The sequence below is a fragment of the Macrobrachium nipponense genome, chromosome 2 (assembly GCF_015104395.2).
Source record: "Macrobrachium nipponense isolate FS-2020 chromosome 2, ASM1510439v2, whole genome shotgun sequence".
In the NCBI taxonomy this organism is placed as follows: domain Eukaryota; kingdom Metazoa; phylum Arthropoda; class Malacostraca; order Decapoda; family Palaemonidae; genus Macrobrachium; species Macrobrachium nipponense.
Window position 1 is genome coordinate 79375231 of NC_087201.1, and position 24284 is coordinate 79399514.

General features: G+C 39.0%; 1 protein-coding gene across 14 annotated transcripts in view; it reads left to right on the plus strand.

Moving 5' to 3' along the window:
• LOC135220695 (ecotropic viral integration site 5 ortholog-like) overlaps nt 1–24284 on the plus strand; it is a 431521-nt gene that overhangs the window by 348202 nt on the left and 59035 nt on the right. Inside the window, exon 1 of one of the 14 annotated variants that reach the window (XM_064258089.1) lies at nt 4113–4241. The exons of 12 other annotated variants lie outside the window; for them this stretch is intronic. In XM_064258089.1, the coding sequence (XP_064114159.1) occupies nt 4165–4241 (77 nt within the window). In that variant the 5' untranslated portion in view covers nt 4113–4164. Of the gene's footprint in view, nt 1–4112; nt 4242–8902; nt 9841–24284 lie in introns of those variants that run through there. One more of the 14 variants, XM_064258084.1, reaches the window with a different exon arrangement.

Consider the following 24284-nt stretch of genomic DNA (forward strand, 5'->3'; position numbering starts at 1 on the left):
GGGTGTAACTTGCTTACTGGTAGATATCTAAAGACTAGAGAGGTATTAAGCTTGTCCTTCCTGTTCATGCTTTTCCCATATTTGGATGTAGGGAAGATTTTAAAACTGCCTTGCGTGTTCAATGGCCATTTTTCCATAATTTCTCTCTTCTTTCTCTCTTTTCTCCTCTCTTCTTTCTCTTCTTCTTTTCCCTCCATCTCTCTCCTCTTCTTCGCTTCTCCTTCTCTCAGACGCTTGTATTAAAAAAAAACACAGTACTGTTACACAACTTATTCAATTTTCTGTTCCCTTCAAAGTTTCTAAATACCTAATGCTCCTCTAGCTAATAGGCCTGTCCTTTGTGGAATATTTAGTGGAGTGGCCTTTTTTCCGTATGAGTATTTCCGCCAAAAGTTGGGGAAAGGTGGGGGGGGAGAGAGGAGAGAGATGATGAGAGATGAGAGAGAGAGAGAGAGAGAGAGAACATAACCAAGTCGTAAATAAATGGAGACGGAAGATATTACATAGCTTCCCAACTGTGAGCTGCAGTAGAAACATGCTCACCCAATGGTAATTCATTATTCAAGTAGTCTGTTACTTGAAGGCGTAATCTGTTAGGTTTTCCTTTAGAAGCATTCGGATAATGAGAATCTGTCAAAACATCAGTAACAGTAAACGTTTTTCAGTTCCTTTGTTCCTACACTATAAACGGATCTATGAGAGAGAGAGAGAGAGAGAGAGAGAGAGAGAGAGAGAGAGAGAGAGAGAGAGAGAGAGAGAGACTAAATGAAGGTGATCAGGTTGGATTAATGAGATGAGATACAGCTCTCAGTTGCATTTGGTATTTATATCAAGCAAATTCTGCGTTAATATTGTCTGCTGCTGACTTCTTATGGCTTGTACGGAACGGTTTCTTTTAACATTTGTTAAATATATGCAGGAATCGTGTGTATTCAGTGCGTACCCAGGCGGTAAAAAAAAAAAAAAAAAAAAAAAAAGTGTCCATGTTTACTGCTATAGAGTACTGTCGTTCATTAAGTCGAATTTTTTTTCATCCCAATGCCTGGTCTAAGTTAATTCCTATGCGATGCAATGGATTCGAATAAGATTTTTAATTATGCGAAAATAAACCAAGGCATCATTTCCTTCGTGAAAAGGTGATTGTACCTTTAGTTTTCTGTAAATACATTATTTTCATTTAGCTTATTTTCATGCATCTTAATCATGGAAGACGTGATTTAATGTAGATCCGCTACGTATATCGTATTTCTTCTCCTTGTAAAGTAGTCTGTATCTGTTCTTGAACCGAGAGTAAGATCCAAGTTATTTTTGAGAAAATAGATTTGCTCACATAGATCGCCTTTGCTACCGGGCTCTTTACTTTCTATCATTATTCTTGGCTAACCCCATTCCTTCCTGCAAGCGGTAGCCGGAAGCGTCTCGATATCTCGAGACAAGATTGCTTTAAGTCAAGCCAATGGCTTGAAGGTGCCTTTGGGAAAAACTAATGAAATTCTCCGGCTGTGAGGAACGCTGATGAACGGTTTGCATGTGCGAATAAAAGTTAATTTTTGGAAAGAATATTATATTATTCTTGTCTCACATCAAATAGAAGGGACATGGAAAATGTGTTCTATTTGGGCTTAATTGTTGAAGGAAAATAAATTTTATTGGCTGGAAAGGGCGGGGGGATTATCGAGTTCGGAATTACGGGAAAATATTGTTTAGAATTATTAGGGTGAAGTCTTACACACTGCATTAATGAAAAGGGACCACAGTTTCGCAAAGTAACAACTTAAGAAAGAAATAAAACGAATTGTCCACAAAAGGAGATGCGGGGCTTATTGGTATGTAGGGGGTTTGGCCGGGGTGGGGGGGGGGACTCCTTTATGCATTAAGTAAGATTTGAAACGCGATTTTAATGAACTGAAAATTGATCCAGTTCAGATGCAGGTTTTCGGTCGTTAGCTAAGCTAATTCTCAGAGGGAGAGAGACTTAAGCAACAGTAACTTACATTATTTTCTTTATAGAATGCCATTGCTAAGAAAATATATGACTTTTATTTTAGTCTGAAACGCCAGCTTCTTTTATTTAGGCTTTGGATTCTTCAGTTCTTATTATTATTGAAAATAATGGCTTTTTCTGTGGCATTCAACTTATATAGAGTCTTTTCTATTCTTCTTGTAAGAATAAAAAATACTCGATATAAATTGAATGCCGGAGAAACAGCCATTTTTTTCGGTGCTGATGCCCTCAGAGAAGGTCTGCTCCCTTGATATTATTATTATTATTGGGAGCGGTTATAAATGATAGGTTTATTTAGCACATGCTATGAACGAGCTCCTATTTTACGCCTTTTGGAAATATGGAATGTTTAAATACTGATCCGCAGAGCGCGGCTTCTTGCCATTAGGCACAGCGTTATGACTGGGAAAGTAAAACCTTTGGTGATTAAAACAACGGCTAAGTTTATAGTGTGTGTCAAATGCCTTTTAGCTTTCTTTGAAAGAAAACTATTGTGCTGACTTTGTCCGTCCATCGACACTTTTTCCTGTCCGCCCTCAGATCTAAAAAAGTGCTGATGCTAGAGGGCTGCAAATTGGTAAATTGATCATCCACCATCCAATCATCAAACATACCAAATTGCAGCCTTCTAGCCTCAGTAGATTTTAAAAATCTTATTTTAGGTTAAAGTTAGCCATGCATCGTGCATCTGGCTGCGCTTTCCGGAGGCATAGAACGCACCCTCACTCTACCGCATCTAGTGAGCCACCGAAGCCTACTGGTCATAGTTGATGGTTTTATACATTAAACATTATACAGAAAACTCGATTATGCAGAAGAAATTTCGGCGCATATTTCACTTGTTTTTGAAGATTTTGAAATTTCAAAATACTAAGTTCATGGCGTGTTTTAATTGACCTGAAACTCGGGTTGTGGAAACAATATTGTTATTTTTCATTTCTTTCTTAGTCTATCGTAAAGCTTTAGTGTATTTGGCAGTTGGCTATGAATTATCTTGCCATTTCCGTTGGGTTTTCTGTCATTTGTCGAAGTAAATAGCTCTCTCTGCAAGTAAAAGTTTTCATATACAGTTTTGTTTATTCTTATATTAAGGTAGAAAAGAACATCGGTTAAAAAAAACATCATTTATTGCAACAATTGCATAAAAGGACGGTGTGACAAAAATGAAGATATTTTGCACTTTGTTTTATTAAGAATCTTTACGTAGTGTTTTTTTTTACCCCGGCCAAACAATCCTCACGGTCACACACACAGCTTTTAATAGTCGTTTCCATTTAAAGCTCGCCTGTTGGGAATGAATCCATCCTCCCTTTTCAAGAGTCACGGTCGTCATTGTACGTGAGAATGATCGTGTCATTTTATTAAAATTCTTGTGTGGTCGCTTCAAACGAGTTCAGGGTTTCCTTTGTCTACTGATCTTCATCTGGTGAAACACAACCAAACTTTAATGTGATTTTGAGTGTAAAGGGGACTCGACAAAGAATGTGGCTGAAGGTACTTGGTTGTTCTTCTGTACCACTTCTACTTTCCACTGAGTCAGTCATGTATGAGTAGTACTTGAATAACCAGTTGCTTCAAGCCAAGGTGATTTTAGCGTAAGAACTTACTGTTACGTATGAGACAGTGTATGTTGTTAAGATTGCATTCATTATACTCACGGTTGTAGTGGATGACTTATCATAATAAGTGGTGTCTTTCCGTGAGGTCCTGTTGTGAAGATTCAGCATTTAGTTTGAAAAAAAGACTCAATTCGCGACTTTTCTTTTGAGAAGGACTAGAACAGGAATAAACAACAAAGGATGAGGTTTGCAAGGCTCCCCTGCACCGGAATAGAGTGCCATACAAAATTCAGCGGACGTTGAGGGATTAAAGCTAAGGGCGTCTCTCAGGCACCGTGGCTTTTGTTTCTGCCGCACACACGGTTGTCTAGTTAGTCCTCGCAGTGTCACGGAGGATGCTACTAGCGGTGCGCTAACCTTATGAAGAAGTGAGTGCTAATTGATGCAGGATTGATTATCAGTGAAATACAATCTACATTCTGAAGGCTTTATGGCCCAGTGTCATGACCAGGATAGTACTCAACTGAGATCCGATTGTAGTGGATTTGTGTATGAGGTTCAATACGTTGGCACTGAAAACAGTGCCCTTTTGGTGGCGTCATGACATCCATGGAAGCACTGGAGGAATTAGCCGAGAGCAGCGTCAAGATCTTCATCGATGCAACATCCCTGGCAGAGTGAGTGCTTTTTCATTTCCCCTTGTTAGGCTGGCATTGAATGGTGAATGGTGAATGGGTGCTGGGTATAATTCAACTAGAGATTTTGTCGGTTACATCTTGACGAGTCCTTTATTTTCACTTTTCATATTCTCTTAGGTCACGGAAAACCTTGGTGTACTACTTTTCCAGATGATTTTTTTTTTACGCGACTCAAGATGATAGTTACTTTTTATTTTAGTTACTTTTAATTTTGGTGTATCCAATTTGTAGCATACTTGGAGATTGAAAGACACCTATATCACAGTCTTTCAGAATTTTGAAGATTTAGATAAGCCTGTTTCTCAGTCTCACAGAATCTTGGAGATGTAAAGAAACCTATTTCCTAATCATTTATAAATTTGGAACTCTCTCTCTCTCTCCTCTCTCTCTCTCTCTCCTCTCTCTCTCTCTCTCTCTCTGTGTGTGTGTGTGTGTGTGTGTGTGTGTGCCTTTTCCATTTCGAGAACATGTCCGTTTTGCGAGGATTCCGGCTTTTTATAGATAATCCAGAAAGAGTTAATTAGTGACAGAGGTGTTAGATTAACTGCAGACGAAGGTGCCAGGTTAATTTCCACCGAGGGAGTTAAGTTAATTGATATCAGCGTTGCCAAATTGGTTGTTTTGATACCAGAGGTGGAAGGGAGATCCTGCAATATTACGCATAATGGTTTTGCGTTCCCCTCTTCTCGTAATGAACTTTGGAGACGTCTCATGTTCTGTGAAAAGATGACTTCGATTTTGTGGTACATTTTTTAGTACAAACAACTATATGTTCAATCAATATCCTCTCCGAGTATCATCCAAGAAAAGCTTGACGAAGCGAGTTGTTTCAGGAATCTTCACGGGTGATGCTTATACAACAAAGGATTTCTGTCATACCACTCTCTCCTTGGCGAGCCTGCATTTGGGTTTCTCAGTGTTATATTTGCGAGACCACGTCTCTATTAATTAAATTTGACCTCATCAGTTACCCTCCTCCTCACTCCTCCTCCTCCTCCTATCCTGCCTCCTATCCACTCCCCTCCTCCTCCTCCTCCTCCTTCCTCCTAAAGTCCTCCTCCTCTTCTTCTTCTTCTTCTCCAAATTAGATGGAGTTCCTCCATTAGGGTTTATTCTCGTACCCAACGAGAAAATATAACCTTATTTCTTTTCCGGACACTTCTTTTTTCCATCCAATTTCTTTATATTTCACCTTGTGTCTGTAATGGAAATTCCTCCTGGGGTCTCCGCAGCTTAGTAAATTCAACTCTCTCTCTCTCTCTCTCTCTCTCTCTCTCTCTCTCTCTCTCTCTCTCTCTCTCGTAAACTCATGCGAGGTACCTGTAGGGACGGGGGATGGAATTACGTACAACAGGTAAAATCATAAAAATTGAATACAGGAGGAGAAGTAGTTTGCCGAGGAGGAACTGTGCTGTGGGTATTCGGGAGGTGTATAATTAGATTACGGTAATTACTTTGAAAGTTTTTAAAAGCTGAATAAATTAGTTGAGTGGCAGGAAGTTCGGAGATCTCGGAATAATTGTTTTTCGGAGGGGTAGAGGACACGGGGATGACAGTGCGAGGGAGAGCTCAGCTTTGGTGGATTTGAAATTGCATATATTGTATAATGGGTACAAATAATCATTTAATGGCTTTTGCTATTATTATTGTTGTGGTTGTTGTTATACTGTTATCACCTTTATAGTGTCTTTTACATAAAGAGTTTTCTGTTCACTTTCCAAGCTTTGGTATTGTCCCGTCTTGAGTCGTATTATCCCGTGAGTCGAATAAGTTGACTCATTCCGGTTATATACATTTTTTCATTCACCTTGTATTTTTTCCCCCACATTCTTGAGGCACGCTCCATTCAAGGACACTGAGGGGCCCTTCCTGTCAGCATTTGAAGGCAGAAATGTTCAGCGTCGTTCTTATCTCCTGTTATTATATGTTGAGTGCTGCAGGCAGTAGAGTGAAAGGGCTCGTCATTCTCATCGTTCTGGTTCGTAATAATAACGAGCTTGGTAGTATTTTGTGACATCAGTTGAAGAGTTTCATGGAGAGATGGAGTTGTTTGCAATGTGACTGGTAAAGTCTGAAGGAAGAGAGGCAGTTGGATGTAGTATAATCTTTTGTTTTAAGATATACGGCCCTTTGTTTTACCTATAAGATAGTTCAGTTTATGAAAGCCCAGGTCAGTTTCAATGACTAGTGCAAAGTCTGCTTTTTTTCTTTTCTTCAAGGAAATGCAATTTTCTTTATAAATACGTTATTAGATGAAACATCTCGGCTGGAAATTTTGATAATTTCTAAAATACTAAGACCATAGGAGGCGCTTCCATATGTCAACTTGACTATAAACCATATTAAAGCTCAAGCTTAACTTTTCTTATTTTAGTTCTATCATTAAACTACAGAAATACTTTTGAATTCGACACAGTATTCAAGTTACAGGTTTTGTGTTTTTGAAGGGTTTCTAGCATGTTATGCATATAATAATGTATGGAAGCTTTTGCTTTTTAGTTTATATGAGGTTATGCTATTAGTTTATTCGAGTTCGCTCAATATCTTGTATACAAAAGGCCCTTACATATTTTGCGTACATACGGTGTTTTTGTATATTTTGTTAATTTTATGTTTGATATTTTGATTTTTGGTTGTTTTATGATACTTGTAGGAGAGATAAGACCTTCACGGATATAGATGCCACTTCGAAGATGTTGTAGAAGATTAAGTTTTGCATTTAGAGTATGGATTCGGTTATGCTGATATTCTCTCTCTATCTCTCTCTCTCTCTCTCTCTCTCTCTCTCTCTCTCTACTCATCTTACAGCCTTGTTGTCAAACAAAGGATTTTAAAATCCCAATTATCTCTGAATACGCATCCTGGTGATTAAAAGAATAAGTATAGTAAATTTGTTGTTATAGCACTTTGCAATATATAATTATGAAAGTATACAAAGCAATATCAATCAGATAGTATGTGTGCAGCCTGAAAGGGCAGGTTCATCTCTTCTTAGCAAGAAACATGATGTAAAACTCAAGTATTTCCCCCCGTAAGGACAGTTTGATGGTCCTGAATATGATCCTCGCATCAAGAAGCTGTTAGGGCAATGGGCACCTTGAAAGTCAGGATTTGCAACCGAAATTCCTCACATTCCAAGGGCGTTATTATTCCCTTGAGCAGAACAGATAACGACGCGCCTCTGCGCTATGTGGGGAATTTTCATGGCAAGGAAAGCGTGAATTTCCTGTCTGGAAGATTTCTGTATTTTTCAAAGTTTTGCGATTCGTTATTCTCCTGTCGTTCTCTCAGAATCCTCTCATCTCGTTTTCTCGTGCAATTTTCTAATCACTGTTGTTTTATGATGTCTTACGTTTAATTGCTGCTGATGTGATCTTTTCATTCCCAAATTCACGAAGATTTCCTCATTTATCTTTTCATATCCCTGAATGTATATCAATTTCATATTTTATCGTGTAGATTTTCTGAACATGAGAGTGCCATGGTATAGAAGTGCTCTTTCTTACGCTTGCCCTGATGAGGGTACGAAAACTCCACCCCTATACGCGTCGCTGGGGACTGAGTAACTTGATGGGCATTGATGAGATGCACCTACAGGCCAATGATGCAAAGGCCTTTGTGTTGTGTGGCTGTGAGGCGGTGCAAGGGACTCCTTTGGTGCTCAGAGTTTGTCTTTCTTGACTGTTGTTACTAGTGTTGTTGATAGTGTTTTTGGAAGTATTGTACTAGTGCGTTTCCACAGTGACGATGATAGCGCAGATGATGGAAGCGCAGTACTGGAATCATCAGTAAGCGTGGTGATCATAATACCGAACTATTTTCCGTGTTCCATCTCATGAGGTGCCTGAGAACATGATGCTCAAGTGTTCACGTTCTCGCGTGGTACGATAAGATAACGTAAATGATAAAAGGATTTAACCCAGACCTCGTTTATCACTTCGAGGAGCATTGATAAGTTTGACGCGTTTGCAGGAACGAGACTGAGTCATTTAAAAGGAAGAACCATCATCAATATTTGGATTACTTTGCGATTTCCGGCTCATTTCATTACTGTCAATCAGCCGTGTCTTTTGCGGGAAGTACTCTCTGAAGGCTTAATCTCGGCTCCCTTGCGCCGTAAATCGAGAAATTAAGTCATGAATAATTACCATTCAAACAAGCTAATACAAACCTGACATTTAGAAATATGATTGGAATCGATCATGTAAACCATTCGCTCTGAAAAATGTTCGTTTCTAACAACCGTATTGTCACGAGTTCTTTTCATGCCTTGAAATTTTTCCGATGCCCTGAGTTGACTGGTGGTCTCATGATGTATACGTGATTTGGATAAAATCCTACGGATTATCTCCGACCCTATGTCGGCTCATTTCTAGCGTTGCTCCTCCTTTTACTTTCAATTATTTCGTCTTGACTTGCAGCCTTTTACAACACTTCGGTCGATTTATTCGTTTGTTTCCAAAAACGTACAGTCCTAGTCGCGAGAAGCGTTTTTTTTTTGAAGATTATTTCACTCTTACCCGTTATCTTATCACACAACTCTAATGCGCTGCAATGATACGGTGTGTTAAGTTTCAGCCGTCCTCACGATGTGTTTGTATGTACGGTGTGCATACCCTGGCTCGGCAAGTGACGTGGACGTTATTCGAAAGCTCGTATTTTTTTCTCTCTCTCACTTTCCTGAAGCCTAAACTTCGTTGACGCGATGCGAAAATAACTAATACAGAAATACTGACTATTGTATCGGACAGATGAAAGGGTTTTCTTACAGCCGGCGGGTGAACATTTTTTGTGTGCATTAAGAAATCAGGCTATTTGGCAACTCTTACAGTCAGGTGGCTGTCACAGTATGTGCAGCGTGTTGTGTAGAGGGATGTAACGATGTTCCCCGTTATGGATAACGCCGACTAGGATTCTAACGTTTGTTTTCGTTTTGAAGGATAATTGTTAGAAAACCCGCCAGAAGAAGTACAGATTGAAACAGTCGTGTGCCATATGTGACCATCATTCTTTCAGTATAATCAAGCGCGGAATACTAGGTTGCCGAAAGTTGAAGAGGCCTAAACTTGAGAGTTTTTGTTAGCAAGTTGTGTGGTGTCGGCGGTGTGTTTAAGAGACGAGGCCATATATAACAGATTGTTCTGCGGAACAAGACCTTGACGGCGAATACTTTCAGTATCGAAGACGGTTAAGAGACGCAGTTGCCGAACGTTGTCTTTTTGGAGAACACGTCCGAGATGCGAAGGACCCACATTGTGGGCTGCAGTCACACAGTCGTTTGTTAATTACGATTCAGTGGAGTGAACGGTGCCTTCAAGTGATGTGACTGTTTGGTTGTGGGATGAGTTTCTGTTTTGGGTGATTCTCCCCTGGTGGCCTCTCTCGTTCTCGTACACCTGCCAGTGCAGCCCAGCAACGCCATGGATGTCATGAAGAATTTGAGCTCGGCCTACCTCGAGCAGGTTCGGAAGAAATTCGCAGGTGGAAGCCTCAAAGACAAGCCCATCTTCGAAAACCTCTTGCTCAGTGACTTCGTCGGAATTGCTCGTCATGGACTCCTTATGCCCAAGGGAGAGAGGTCGGTTATCGTGTGACGAAGTCGGTTGTACTTTATGGGATGTTCATTTGTTTCTAAAAAAAAAAAAACCAGTTTTGGATTCTTGTAATTTTTTGGGGGGGTGGGTGGGTGGGGGTGCCGGGTTGGAGGTCAAGACACTATAATCATAGCACACCTTACCAGCGATTCGCTTCCAGTTTGGTGTTTTTGAATTTTAAAGAATGCATGTTACATCCTTATACTAGAATGACGTTTGTAAGCTTCAATGTGTATGATTCAAAAGCAAATTTTTGAGACGACTTTTTGACAGTAATATCAACACTGGGATATAAATATCAAATCAGTGGCATTGAAAGTTCTGTGCTCTAGATGTTACTAGAAACTATAAAGTTTATAATTATATGTAAATAGAACCAGGTATGACTCATTGTTTAAACATAACTCAAGATCATCAACCGTGTAGGGAACGCTGAACCGTGAAATGTGGTTAACACAGAATAAGTCAAGGATGGTAACATCTTATTCAGAATGCTATCAAGTTATTCTCTTTCAAAATAATACCACTAATTAAATAGAGTTCGGGTATGTAGAACTGGATGGGTAACAAGCGCAATGTCTATATATATATATATATATATATATATATATATATATATATATATATATATATATATATATATATATATTTATATATATATATATATATATATATGTGTGTGGTGTGTGTGTGTGTGTGTGTGTGTGTGTATCTTGCCAAGCATGTATGCTGTTGGTTTGTGTATGACGTAATGACAAGTTTTTCAATCTTGAACAAGGCTGAATTTGAGAAAGCTTCGTTTGGTTATTCAACTTCCGTACAGGAGAATGAATAGTCACAGTCCACCTTTGTTAGAGCTCTCTCTCTCTCTCTCTCTCTCTCTCTCTCTCTCTCTCTCTCTCTCTCTCTCTCTCTCTCTCTCTCGTCCACGGAAACGAGAGAAGAACCAATTATTATTTATCAGTATTTGTAACGAGGAGATTCACCTCAGCTTTTGATAACACGGATGCCTATCTAGGGTTTTGAAATCAGCTGAGCGTTTTTCAAGTTATAGGTCGATAACAGCTGATAACAATTGTAATGAAGAGGGCTATAGCAACAGTATAGTTAGCTTTTGTCTGGTTCAGTTTTCTAAAGACTTTATTTTGCAGTTTAAATAAATAAAGAGGAGGGTGTCCCTTAATTGGTTACCCATAGAACTAAATTGCTTTATGTTAAGTAATGAAACTGGTTGATCAGTTCTCCATAATGAAATTCTAGTATCTCTCTCTTCTCTCTCTCTCTCTCTCTCTCTTCTCTCTCTCTCTCTTCTCTCTCTCTCTCTCTCTCTTTTCAACAGGCTCTCTTTTACGCTTTTTTTTTTTTGCATTTTTTTTTTCACATGATAATGCTGTTTGATGAGCTACATTTGTTTGTATAATGAAGAGCGTGTTGTTTTTACAAACTCGAACACTTGTTTTCAACCAGTGATTGTTCGTGAAAGTATACTAATATATGAGAGTGATGTCTAGCAATATGACTAATGGCGGAAGTTAACGTACTTGGCAAAACTATTCTTTGGTATGTCTGATTTATAGATATTCCGCCTTGGGCGTGACATGCATAAACAGGTCCCTTTGTAAGGCAAATAATTTTCTGTTCAACCTCGAAAGTGTGCTGGAGGTATTACGAAAGCGCGGATTCAGAACTGAAACCATGTTCAAATTTAATTGGGAAAATATTCTGTCAACACAGGCTGGAGAGTTGGCAATACATGGCCACGCGTGAAGTCAGTCAGACTATAAACTAAACTTTGGGTACCGTTTCCAGCTAATATATTCCAGTAAGTCGTCAAGGTGATACTCGGACAGCAAAGAAAGAAAGCTCAGGGCAAGTTTAATGATGAAACTTCATCTGTCTCAGTACTTGCTGCTTCCTTTCTCTCATGCTGTGCAACATATTAATGACACTGTCTCCCTCTAAAGGTAACCTCTCGCATATCTGACAAGAAAGTGGTGACAAGGACACTAAGCAGCTGTTTGATCGAAAACTGCTTTCATTTCTCCCTAGATTGTCTGCTTCAGGACTTTCTGTACATTATTTTCAAGATTTCGGAGATTTTCACATTTCTATTTCAAGATCTTGAAAGTTTTTTCAAGCGCTGGCAGCACTGGACTAGTGAGCAGGGGGCAACAGACGTCAAGTCTGGCCAACGTGCTTATGAAACAGATTTCAGCAGCTCTTTTGATGTAAATAAAAACGCGCTTTCGTGAAAAACGTGGCGCCCTACAACATGGGGATCCGCGCTTTCGTAAAACGCCGAGTGTGTTTGGCAGTAATTTATTAGCATGTTCAAGGTTTCATAGCAATATTTATGAGGCAGCATGAATAGAAAAAAAAATCCAGTATAACGATTATTCTAACAAAAAACTCTTAGCTACCGAGTGTATGAAATTTAAACGCGATAAAAGCTAAACGGCTCAATTCAGACAGAATTAAGGAAAGTATTTTGGTCCTGTATTGTGTACCATTAATCTGAAAAATTCTGAAACAAAAGTTAAACCTAGCATTAATGTTTGTGTCAAGTCGTGTTTACCAAAACTTCTCGTCAATAATAGTATCAATTCCAGATGTTCTTTCACACAAACCTTATCGATAAAATTTACGCCTTATCTCCCTCGTCTTCATGTGTTATATTTCACATTTCTACGTAAAGTTCTCGAAGGCTTTTTGTCCCCCTATTCGGTGAAAAGGAAGAAGCGTTATCTACCTAACATTTGAGTATTAGGATTTTCCTCAGGAGACCTGGACGAGCCAAGGAAAAAGAACAAGAGATACCGAGGACAAAGACGAGGGTGAAGAGAATAGAGTCGACCTAAAAGGAACTATTATCAAAAGATGGCGAAACGTTGACCCCACGAGATGGTAATTGAAGTTCATTCAGTTCCCCTTAGAGTTTTCTCAGCAAACATTCTACGGTTTCCCCTCAATAAACAATCCGTTTTCTATGAGCCTGAGAAAGGTGTTGCTATTCCTAGGGGATACTTTTCTGAATGCAGCAGAACTCCTGTGTCAATATTTAATAGGGCTTCGACTTTGTGTATAGTGCGCTTTCCAGATACTTGGCTCTCGAGCTCTCAGTATGCTTTCATTGTCTGCGAGAGAGAGAGAATACCCACTCTATATTTTTTTTATTTTATTTCTTGTGGCTTCCTCCGCTTACGTGGAAAAGGCTGAAAGGAACCTCTGTGGCCGAGACGTCCTCAAGTTTGCAGAAAAGATTATCTTAGCCTTCGTTATATGAGGAAGTGGGGGACTTCTGAAAGAATGGACGGGGGAACAGGCATCACACAAAGAATGTCGTCTCAAGTCATCCAAATCAGCAAAATTACTTTAAAAATGACTGGATGTCAGTTTAAGAAAAAAAAAAAAAAAACACGAGATAACGAGATAACGAGGACAGTGCATGTTCGAAATAACGATGAGTAGAGGGAGAGTTCATGAGGATGAATCTTTTGAATATCTTTTAAAATGTTATTCAGTATAGGTTATCTTGAGTTGAAATTTAGTGCAATGCAAAAAAACTAATAAAATACAATGGTCAGGCTGAATGGCATTTTAAAATTAAATAAACTGACACTGCAGGCAAAACTAAGGTAATACGTAAGTCTAGTCCGATCTATGTTGCTATACAGGTATGAGCCATATGACCATGAAACTTATGTTTAAAAGAATGTGTCGATTTCAGAATAAAGCTGTAAGGAGAAAGTCAGGAGTCGGGTGACAAAATAGATTGAGAAATGATACCATAAGGTAAAACTGCGTAAGTTCCATAAATGGATTAGATAATGATGAGACGGAAGATGGTTTGGTCATGGCGCCGGGAAGAATAGTATGTGATGTCAGCTGGGCACATAAAAGACAGGAAATACATGAGTGGCTGAGTTTATATATAGTATATATATAATGTGTGTGTGTGTGTGTGTGTGTGAGAAAGAGAGAGAGAGAGAGAGAGAGAGAGAGAGAGAGAGAGAGAGGGTTGGCGGGACGGACGAACAGCATAAGGGCGACCATTCAAAGAGATGAGTTAGGTGTCGAGGGGAGACAGGAAAGAGAGAGGGAAGTTGAGGTATCTGGGTGGATGAGGAGAGAAGATATGAAATTGGTTTTAGATGAAGAAGATGAAATATTGAGAGAGAAGAAATTGCCAAGGTAATTATGTTCTTGTACGATGTCACTTTTGTGTAACATTTGCTTGAACAATTGGAATCTGATACTGGATTGTTAATGTTGTAACGTTTCAGGTGTATGTCACACATTCACTCGAAATTTTACTCCAGGAAATACTGGAAATATGTTGAAGAAGGCGACGATTTCGTCGATATATTTATTCAAAAACTGTCCAAAAAAGCAGCGAAAGTACGCGTTTGAAGTACCGTGCTGTCGTAATGTGTTAACCTATTCGTATTTTTTCCAAAACAAATGTCACCTGGGTATAACTTAAAAGACCAAACTAGACTGAAACTGACGAATTATAACCTTAAGGGCCACATGGCTTTCCACAAATCGGAGTCTATCGGATGAGACTGGGCTTATATTTGGACGACTCACTTCGCACACCCCTCGGCTCCTCCATATCATAACTTATCCCTTCCACCTGGACATTCATGCTCACATCCAAAACGCTGAAGGAAGACGACGATGGCAATTCTGTAGTCATCAGCCGTCCTTTAGGACTTTTCCTCTGATTGTTGCCCTCTCTTCGATCTCTAATAAAGGATGGATAAGAGAAGCCTTTCCATTTTTCTAAGAAGTAGCCTATAACTATATTTGTTTCTCAGTATTTATGATTTTTGTTTTTTACATTCAATGTCTTTGCTTTTTCTCGCATTTGACCGATTTACATTCTGTGCAGCGTCATTGAATTCTCCCTTCTATGATAGTATTAAATAATCTCTCTCTCTCTCTCTCTCTGTGTATATATATATTATATATATATATATATATATATATATATATAATATATATTATATATATATATATATATATATATATTATATAATATATATATATATATTAGTTGTCGGTGACCTTGGCCTTTGTAACACCCTTAACCTACGAGGAATCAATCACTCGTTCTGCTACGCACAGACGCGCGCGCACGTAACGGATTCGTGATTCAGTTCCACTTTTCTACCTTTCTTGGAACTGTTATCTCATTTGCATCCAAGGTATTAGGATGCTTCGACCTATTGATTAGGTGGCCTCCCTTAGCCACGCTGACTCGTAGATATTAGGCTCTTCCACTCAAGCTCTGCCTAGCGAATGAATGAATGTATTTTAAGCTCTTCTTCATCACTGTTTGATTAAGCAATGTTAGCTAAGTCATTTCCAGTATTTTATCGTTTCACTTTTTTTTATAATTGCCATGGATTTATTCTTGTACTAATAGATTTTTAAGCGGTGTACGAAAAAAAACATTAAATGCAAAGCCCTTTTATTATTGTTTATCCCGATTTTGTTTCATTCTTCAAGGCTGTATTGAATTGGGTGTTTGCTGATGTGGTTAATCTATTTCTTCATTTGCAACAGTGGATATATTCATATCAGAAATATGTTTAAATTGCAGGTCTTGTTTCCACCTATTAATCCAGTATTGCTTTTTTCGTATTCATTTTGCAACGAAGATTTTTTTGAGAAATTTATTTTCTATGCTGTAAATATTATGCGTACTTGGCTTGATAGATTCATCTCATGATGAGACAGTGACAGATGTTAATTATTTCGAGGCATTTGTTATCCTTATATGGAATAAAATTCTGTGTGTGTGTGTGTTTGTTGTGTATGCGCGTGCGTGAGTAAGTACGCGCGCTCTTGTTTATGTAGTCATTCATCCTCGTGAAATATAAAGTTTAAAAAAGTTGCACCATAGAAGAACATACAAGACTGTCAGTATACTCTCTCTCTCTCTCTCTCTCTCTCTCTCTCTCTCTCTCTCTCTCTCTCTCTCTCTCTCCCAAATATATTTTATTACATAAACCGTGGCAGGTATTGCGGCTGGCCATGGCTCCACCGCCGCGTTGTGGGATTTTCCAGAGACTTCTTTCTTGGCTGCTATTTTTCCAGGGAAAAGAATGTTCGGGTTGAAAGAGTTTGCTTTTATTTGGACAAACTCTGACATTTAAAAAAAGTTCCAAGTCTAGAAAAATGTGAGAAGATTTTTCTGTGAGGTTGCGTTTGGTCGGCTTTAAGAATTTTGTAATGTATGAAATTATAATCGGGTTTTTGTTATCATGAAGTACAATGGGGCGACTGAGTTGTACGATGGAAATACTTTGTTATTTCAGTAATGACCTTTGAGGTTGTATATTGTTGCGCTGCTTCACATTTCGACACAGCCTTCCTTGATTTTGGAGTAGAATGTGACTCATTCCATCATCATTATTTGGTCTCTGGTTTGTCAGCCTAGAGCACAGAGCGTGGGGCGTGATGAAAGAGCTGCATTCCTTCAGATTCCATGGGTGTTAATTACGTTTTGTAACCCAGCGGTGCTTAACCGGATTGAGTACCTTATTGTTAATTGAGAAGCGTTCTTGCTTGCTGTTTTGAGGGCCAGTTCATCTCATTTTAAGTGATGGGCAAGTGCTGTAGAAGCGCTGGAAAACCTGTACCATTCAAGTCAGTGGTTTGCGCTTGAAAAGTTATATTGCTCGGTATCTGTGCAAGTCTTCCCCATTCCCGTTTTCTTTTCATGTAACATAGCCGCCATGTTTAATTTTCTTTCGAGCCTTCTGAAATTTTCGTCAACGAACCATAGATAAAATTGAACATTCTTTCTGTTAAAATGCAGCACTGTAATCTACGTGGCCTCTTAAATGAAATGATAGTGCTTTATAGAACCTTCTTGCATAAAGTAGAAAGCTTGTCATGGAAGAGGAGACGACGGAATGATACAGTCAGAGATGATAGAACTTAATTGGAAGTGACCACCCATGACTTTTTCCATCTCATTTTTATTACTCTACTTTAAGACTTTATTTTTATAATATAATCGTGCGCAATAAATGTGCGCATTATTGTTGAGGTTTAGTGATGCAGCATTGAATTTTGGAAGTAGATCTTTTACCTTTTAGAGCTTTCGAATTTATTTGCAGAGCTTTGTGGAAAGTATATTGAGAAAGAAGAATAGTCACTCGCCCTCATTCATGGAAACGCTGCGGTAGGCGCTTCGTGACCAGACATTATCTAAAAAGAAAATCGTTCTGTGGGAATTCCAGTCGGATTTTTTCAGTCTGTGCTTCCACCCGAATGTGTACATGTACATATGTGTGCGTGTGTATGAGAGAGAGAGAGAGAGAGAGAGAGAGAGAGAGAGAGAGAGAGAGAGAGAGAGAGAGGTGGTGGTAGGGTTAGGGTGGGGTGGGGTGGTTTTGAATAAATCATTGAAATTGTTATACATTTTTAAATTTTCTACAAATGAGGGGTTACGTGAATTATTTCTCAGAGGTTACACAGCTTCTTGCGTATAAGAATGCAGTTTCATCACAGATTTCAATCACGTTGCTTTAGTTCTATTATTTTTGTTATTATTATATTATTATTATTCAGTAGATGAAACCTATATATATGGAACAAGCCCACTAGGGCCATTGACTTGAAATTCAAGTTTCCAAAGAATATGGTGTTCATTAGGAAGAGGTATGAGGAAGAGCTATCATTTATCAATAAATAAATAAATAAATAAATAAATAAATCACAAATTAATAAATAGATAAAAATATTTTAAAATGCAAGGAGAACTGTAATCCATTGCAAATTCGATTGAAATAGTGAAGGTACAATTGCACGACCTCCTCAGGGAGAAGTTCCACAGTCTAGCGGGGAGAGGAATTTGAAAGGACCTTTGGAACCGAGAGGTTGGAGAGTGAGGCACATGACTGCATATTGGCGCTGCTGTTCAGCGAATCTGGTTCTTCTCGGCAGATAAAGGGGATCAATTTTCGATTATGGCTAACTGTCCCCTTGTAGGATTCACAACCCAAAGCAACTTTCGTATAATAACGGGGTAATGCAAATATCTGTTTGTAACGATGCGTTATCTCTCGTACTCTGGCGGTTTAATTTGAGCTCAAGATGATCGTTTTATTTGAATTTAGTGTTTCTTTTTTCACTTCCGGGCAGTGTTTCGTAGTGAGACTTGCTTGCCTAGAAAACTGATCGTTTGCTGGCTGTAGAACAGCGTAGTTCCTTTAATGTAGTAACACGCATTGTTTTATCTATTTGCTTACATGACCTCGTTAAAATTTGGAGAATTTGAATGTTTATATATTTGGTTATTTATTTATTTATTTTTTGTAGAGACCTTATAGATTTTTATTCCTTTTTTTTCTTTTGCAAGGCCTCAATCATTAATTTCTGCCGATCTCAACCTTGTTATTTAGTCATAGAGCATATTATTATAGATGAAATACAAACGAAAACGAATAATTCTAGTACCAATTTATCATTGTAATCTGTTTTGTGTTATCACTAGCTTTTTAGTAATAACGGCTTTTTAATGAATGACGTTAATGTAAATGTTGAAGTTAACTATTAGTCATCATTTTCGTAACATGTATTTGCAAAATGTTAATGCTTTTCCACGGTTTCTTTATAAGCTCGATTCTTTAGTATTGTAAATTTTCACATTTTTATTTTCATTTTTTTTCTTTTTTCTGAGCGAGGCCAGACGTGCAGAAAGCGCGTTGTATTCTGTATTTGTTTTTTGTTTTTTAATATGGCTTTATGAGTAAAAATTAAAATGCTTTGTAGGCTTTATTTATCTTTTATAGTTTACATCGGTGTGGTATTTCTAGTCATAAATCGTTTCAGAATAGCAGTAAGTTTTATCCATTTTCCCCATACAAATGTGACCTTCCAAAGTCAGACCCTTGGTTGTTATCAATGATTTATTGCCATTTGTAAAACTCTCTCTCTCTCTCTCTCTCTCTCTCTCTCTCTCTCTCTCTCTCTCTCTCTCTCTCTCTCTCTCTCTCTCTCCTAAATAGAGCTCTATGTCTAGTATATCAAAGAAGTCATTTATAACTCCATTCGTCTTCCATGACTCCAAAATCCTGTAATGGGGAGTTGAAACCTCTTGATTGGAAACACCCAAGGTTGGACTTCATGAATATATTAGTATTTTTGTTTTCTCTTCAAAGGAGTAAGGAATTATTATTGTTGTTGTTAACTTCTAAAAAATACCGATCTCATAAACCTTAGAATATGTGTGTGTGTGTATACTGAAGAGTACATAGCCAAGAGACATCAAATCATAGTTGAAACTCTCTCTCTCTCTCTCTCTTCTCTCCTCTCTCTCTCTCTCTCTCTCTCTCTCTCTCTGTCCTTGCAAAGAAATGCATTTCTTTCAGTCACGAAGAGAAGCCGGCAAGCTTTTTGCGAACGCACAGCATTAGTTTCCTATTTGAAAAAGTGAACATGTGAAACGTTTTAAGATTTCTCTCTTGAATGCAAATACACTGATGAAACGTCTGGCGAAATTCGGGTGTATTAGTCTTGATGAAGCTTCTAAGATTATTTTTTAAATGAAATGAAGTTATGTTACTGACAATGAAGATCTACTTTAGACCAGGAATTAAGAAATGCAAAGGGCAAAGGTCTTGAAATAGAGTTACAAGTATTTAATAATGCTCGAAGATGAGAACTCATTGACATCATTTGGTGCTGGTGATGTATTTTCAGTTTAGCAGAATCCTTTATGAAATTGTGTACTAAAATGGTTTTTCTTTTTGTTTCAGGTGAGTATCCACAACAAGCGTTCTGGTGTTGAATGAGTTCCGAAGGGGACTTTGGTAAGTGTTGAAGGAAGAGAGAGAGAGAGAGGGAGCAAGTCATGGTTTAGAAACCGGAAAGGGAGTGTGAATAATGCCAGTTTCCCTTTCCCAGTTCCTCTCGCAAAAAAAGAAATAAACTTGTGCGTTCATGAGATGTTTATTTTGTTTTGTACTTAGCTCCTTCTTTCTTCGTTTTCGGATTATGAAGAGCTCTTGGCATATTTAGCGCGAGAGTGATGCAGGTGAATCATTTGCATGGGAGCAGTTTTCGAAAACTCGTGAGTATCTTGAAAGAGCCTGGACATCATTTCATGTCATCCGCGACCTTGAATTTGATATAATAACGCCTGTGAGAAGGGGAGGTGCATCCCGCATTACAGATACTAATTGCGGGAGATTTGCAATCATTTCAAATCCCCGAAGGTTCCTCTGAATGACAAGCGCCCAGAGCGATGTTTTTGTACCTCGTTCCCCCCGAGAACTGTTTCTGGAGTGGCGACTCCCGCCCTTTGTGCTTGGATGAGTCACTCCGAGTTTTCTCGACATCCATTTCTAAATTATTCTGACGAGTTGAGAGCGTGACTTCTGTGCTCGTAAGTCCCATTTTGGATATATTCTCGTAATTTGTCGACGCTGCTGGAGGAGCTCTTCCAGTGTCTGCGGTTAGAATATCATTAATGTAATATATTTTTCTGATATTTGGAAGTAGTGCATTATTATTAAGTGATACTGGCATGCAGATCTCGTAGTCAAAAGGCGCTAGCGAATGGTAAATTAGCATATGGCATTGCAAATTACCTTAGTTTTACACGAACTGCCAACTCAACTGTGGGTGGTGAACTGCTAGGTTTGAGTTACCAAGTAGCGATTTCTTGTTTGTATCTGTATTTTGAATCTAGACTTTTTCCTTGTCACATTGATAAGAGTTTGATGAATATGTTTTTTAATAGGTATAGTCAGAGCAGTGCCATATATGATGAGCGACTGATTCATCAATTTTATGTCATCGGATATGTCATTTTCATGTATTCATTTCCGTGTACCGAAAGAAATTAAAGCTTCATCGAAGGGACTTTATAGTATTCTGGACTCATGTTAGGGATATGAATATCCAAATACTGAGGGCGCCGTGTAATGAATAGCTAGTGAACAGGGCGGTTTGGCACTACCTATCACGGAGCATAAAAGCAAAAGCGAATGGCTGGCCGTAAGGATTCCTTAGAGAGTAATGATTATGTACTATGTATTTGCTACTTTTGAATAATGCATATGCAGTGCTGTGCCTCGTGTTATTTTCTCCTGTTCATATGAGAATATCCATGACCGGCGAATCCTGTCTGAGCCGTTCGTGTCCTTGGAAGCGGACGAAGCTAAAAGAGACGACGCGGAACAAACCGAAATATGAGTGGAGGCGGAGGTGTGGTGCCCAGCTGATGGGAGAGGTTTGTTCAAGTTCTCAACCCAGACTAGTTACAAGTTAGACTCTGAGTGAGTTAGTAGCAGTAGGTGCCACGAACACCTGTTACTAGGCCTGCGCCTTTAGCTTATGCAAGGGTTAATAGTGCTCCTGTCAGTATAGAAAATATCCACATTGATTCCTGCATTCAATTCTAAAGACCTTGATGACATCACAAGTCTACGCTCGTGAAAATTCGTTGAGATGACGTCATTCGTTAATCCTGCTAGGAAGTGACAGCTATCCCGTGCTGTAGTCATAGAAAACATAAAATTTGCACTCCCTAGTTCTCCGTATGTTCTATTAACGAATACAGTGTTTTATTGCCGTTGACTTTTTATGTGTAGTACACAGTGAAAGTGGCGTACCTGTATTGAGTACGAGGGCTGGGCAACGAAAACATGAACCGGAAATGGCCTTTTTTCAGGGGGTTTCATTTGGTTATTGTGTTGGGTATTGAGGCACTGGACCTGATGGATGATCCGCTTTGGGTCTGTCGAATTTGACCTTCGAGAAACTATAGAAAAGATGATCTGATTGTGTCGACAGTGTTCCCCTGTTTACGGAACTGAAGAGAACTCGGCTGATAACAGTTTCTAATAGTTGTGAATTTGTTCAACAGTTTCATTGTATCAAAGAAGAGGACGATTCTGTTATTTATATGTTTGTGGTTGATGTGTGTATGTATGTGTTTGTTATGCTGATGTTTTTTGATGGATTTTGAATGGTATTTACTGATGGGTGTTTTGGAAACAATTAACATTTTACATAGATTTTACAGAGCTTAACAATTATTTGTGTATGGAGGACCCCACATCAACGTGGAAAGTTGTGTAAAATTAATTTCCTCTGGTTGTCAAAAAGGATTGTTGCTTACGGCATTGAATTGGCATGCAGTTGGGTTTCCAGTCACGGTAATTTTTCTTATATACCATGTGTGCTTGCTTGCACGCAGGCTCGTCTGTATTCATGCGTCTTCGTCTCATCTGGATTCATGTGACCCAATATTTTTTTTTTTAAATAAAATGCTGTATCTTAAGGTACAATCGCATACTTCTCATGCAAATGGAGTAATAGCGGGTTCGTGAAAGCCACCTTGGCCCGTATTAATTAAAGGACGCTAATTTGATATCTGAAGCAGTTTTGATCATACATGGGATGCGTTCAGTTTCCGTTGCCTAATTGTGTGGTGAAGTATGAATTCGCATTTTATGGCGTGCAAATGGTTCTCGGAAAACACCTTCCAATAGTGAGTGCTTGTGCTGGTTTCTGGGAGTTCGATAAAAGGAGGAACTGTGATGTTGAAACAGGTGGCATGTGGGGAAAGGAATGATGTGGCGTTCTCTCTTCACTTCTCTCTATCACTTCTAGAACCCCTTCCCTCCCCGCACCCCCTACCCCCGCAACATATCCCCACTTCCCACTCCCTCTCCTCGACCACTACCATGCCACTAAGTTCTGCAGAAGACACGCCCCTTTGTGCCCATGTGCCCCTTATTGCCTACCCTCTCCCCCTATCCTCCCTCATCTCTCTACCCCCTTTCCCTTCACTTAGCTGGCTGCTACTTCAAGCCCTTTGGGCTCTGACGGTACCCCACGGCTGGAGGGGCACTGTGACTGACACTCGAGAGTGAATGAAACTCTTCCGAGCGAAGCCGGTCTCCTGTAAACGTTAATCTGTTGTATCTCATAAAAGGACGGACTTTCTACCAAATGACTCGAGAAGCAGGCGCTTGGCCTTCCGATGCCCTTTGACCTACACCGGTGAATTGGGTGTTCCGGCTCTCAAAGCAGAGGCTGCTGGATGGCGACTTTTTGCTGTGCACATTCCTTGTTGCCGGTTTTATTTATTTTCAAAAGGGAAATTGGGGCTCATTGTCCACAGTTAGTTTTGTGAAGTGTTCGCCCTCATGTTTCGACGCTCTCACATTCTCCTGCCACCCCAGCGACGATTTCATGTTGAATTCTGCCTTCTTCACTAGATGAAGGTGCTTGAATTGTCTTGGCAGTGATCATTCACACCATGTTGGGATCTTTTTCTTGTTTTCTTGTTTTGTCTCGTTAATTCGGTAACGATTCACAATATGTATTATATATAATCTTAGCACAGTCGGTGTTTTCTTTACACTTTTTAAAAAAAAAATTCACAAGCGGATATAAAAAGTCATCATCGTGCTCAAAGTGAGGCAGTTTCTTAAAACGTAGTTTTCACTACCAACACTTCTACTTTATATTTACGCACGTTTGTTCATGCAATAGTTCTTGTTATATTAGGGTAGGAACCATTATGTCTTTCATTGTAGTTTCGTATTAGAAAGTGTTTTATTTTTTACGTGATGTAAATAATGATCAATTTAAAAGGCAAGAATTTTTCCTGTGATTTTGTAATATGTTGGCGAATTAATTTCGAAGAATTTCCGGGTCAAGGGATCTTGAAGCAATGATCTCGCCAGAGAAATGTGGCCCTCTCCTCCATTTTCGTTCCTCGAGGAGCTTTTATAACTCAAGAGGGGTTAAGGTGGAAGCACTGTTTATTTTAGGAGGAGAATGGCCTTCTCCAGGGAATCCTGCTTTTCCAAGGAGAATGTTGCCGAAAAATGCGGTTGGAGGGATATTGTTCCTAGACATTTTTTTTTTTCATGTAAATGATAATATATTGAATCTTAATTTATCATAATTACTACCTGGCGAAACGTATTAACTAAATGGTTTTTGTTTTAAACCATTCGACCATCGCTCAGTCGTCATTTGTGAAGGATCTAAGCTGACAAACCAGACATATTAGGTATCGGGTATTGATACAATCTGTAAATTCACTTTTTTCTCTCTCTCTCTCTCCTTCTACACTATGTCCAACAGATGTAAGAATCATCTTGGAAGCCTGCCGTAATTGGAGAAGGATTTTCTCGAAGGCACCTTACATGGCCTTTAAAGGATTTGATGAACTGACAGAGGATCCTCTTCAGGGTTGAAGAGATACACAGACTCCTTTTTAATAAGGGCAGAGGGCAGCGGATTGGATCGCATCTTTCTCCGAAATCTTCGGCCTCTACTTACGTTCTTTTACGGTCGCACATTTTTCGTTCACTCAAGAAAGCAATATCATTAAGGAATGAAAAACGCCATCGTTTGAGAATCCTTCCTGTGGATTAGTGTGTTG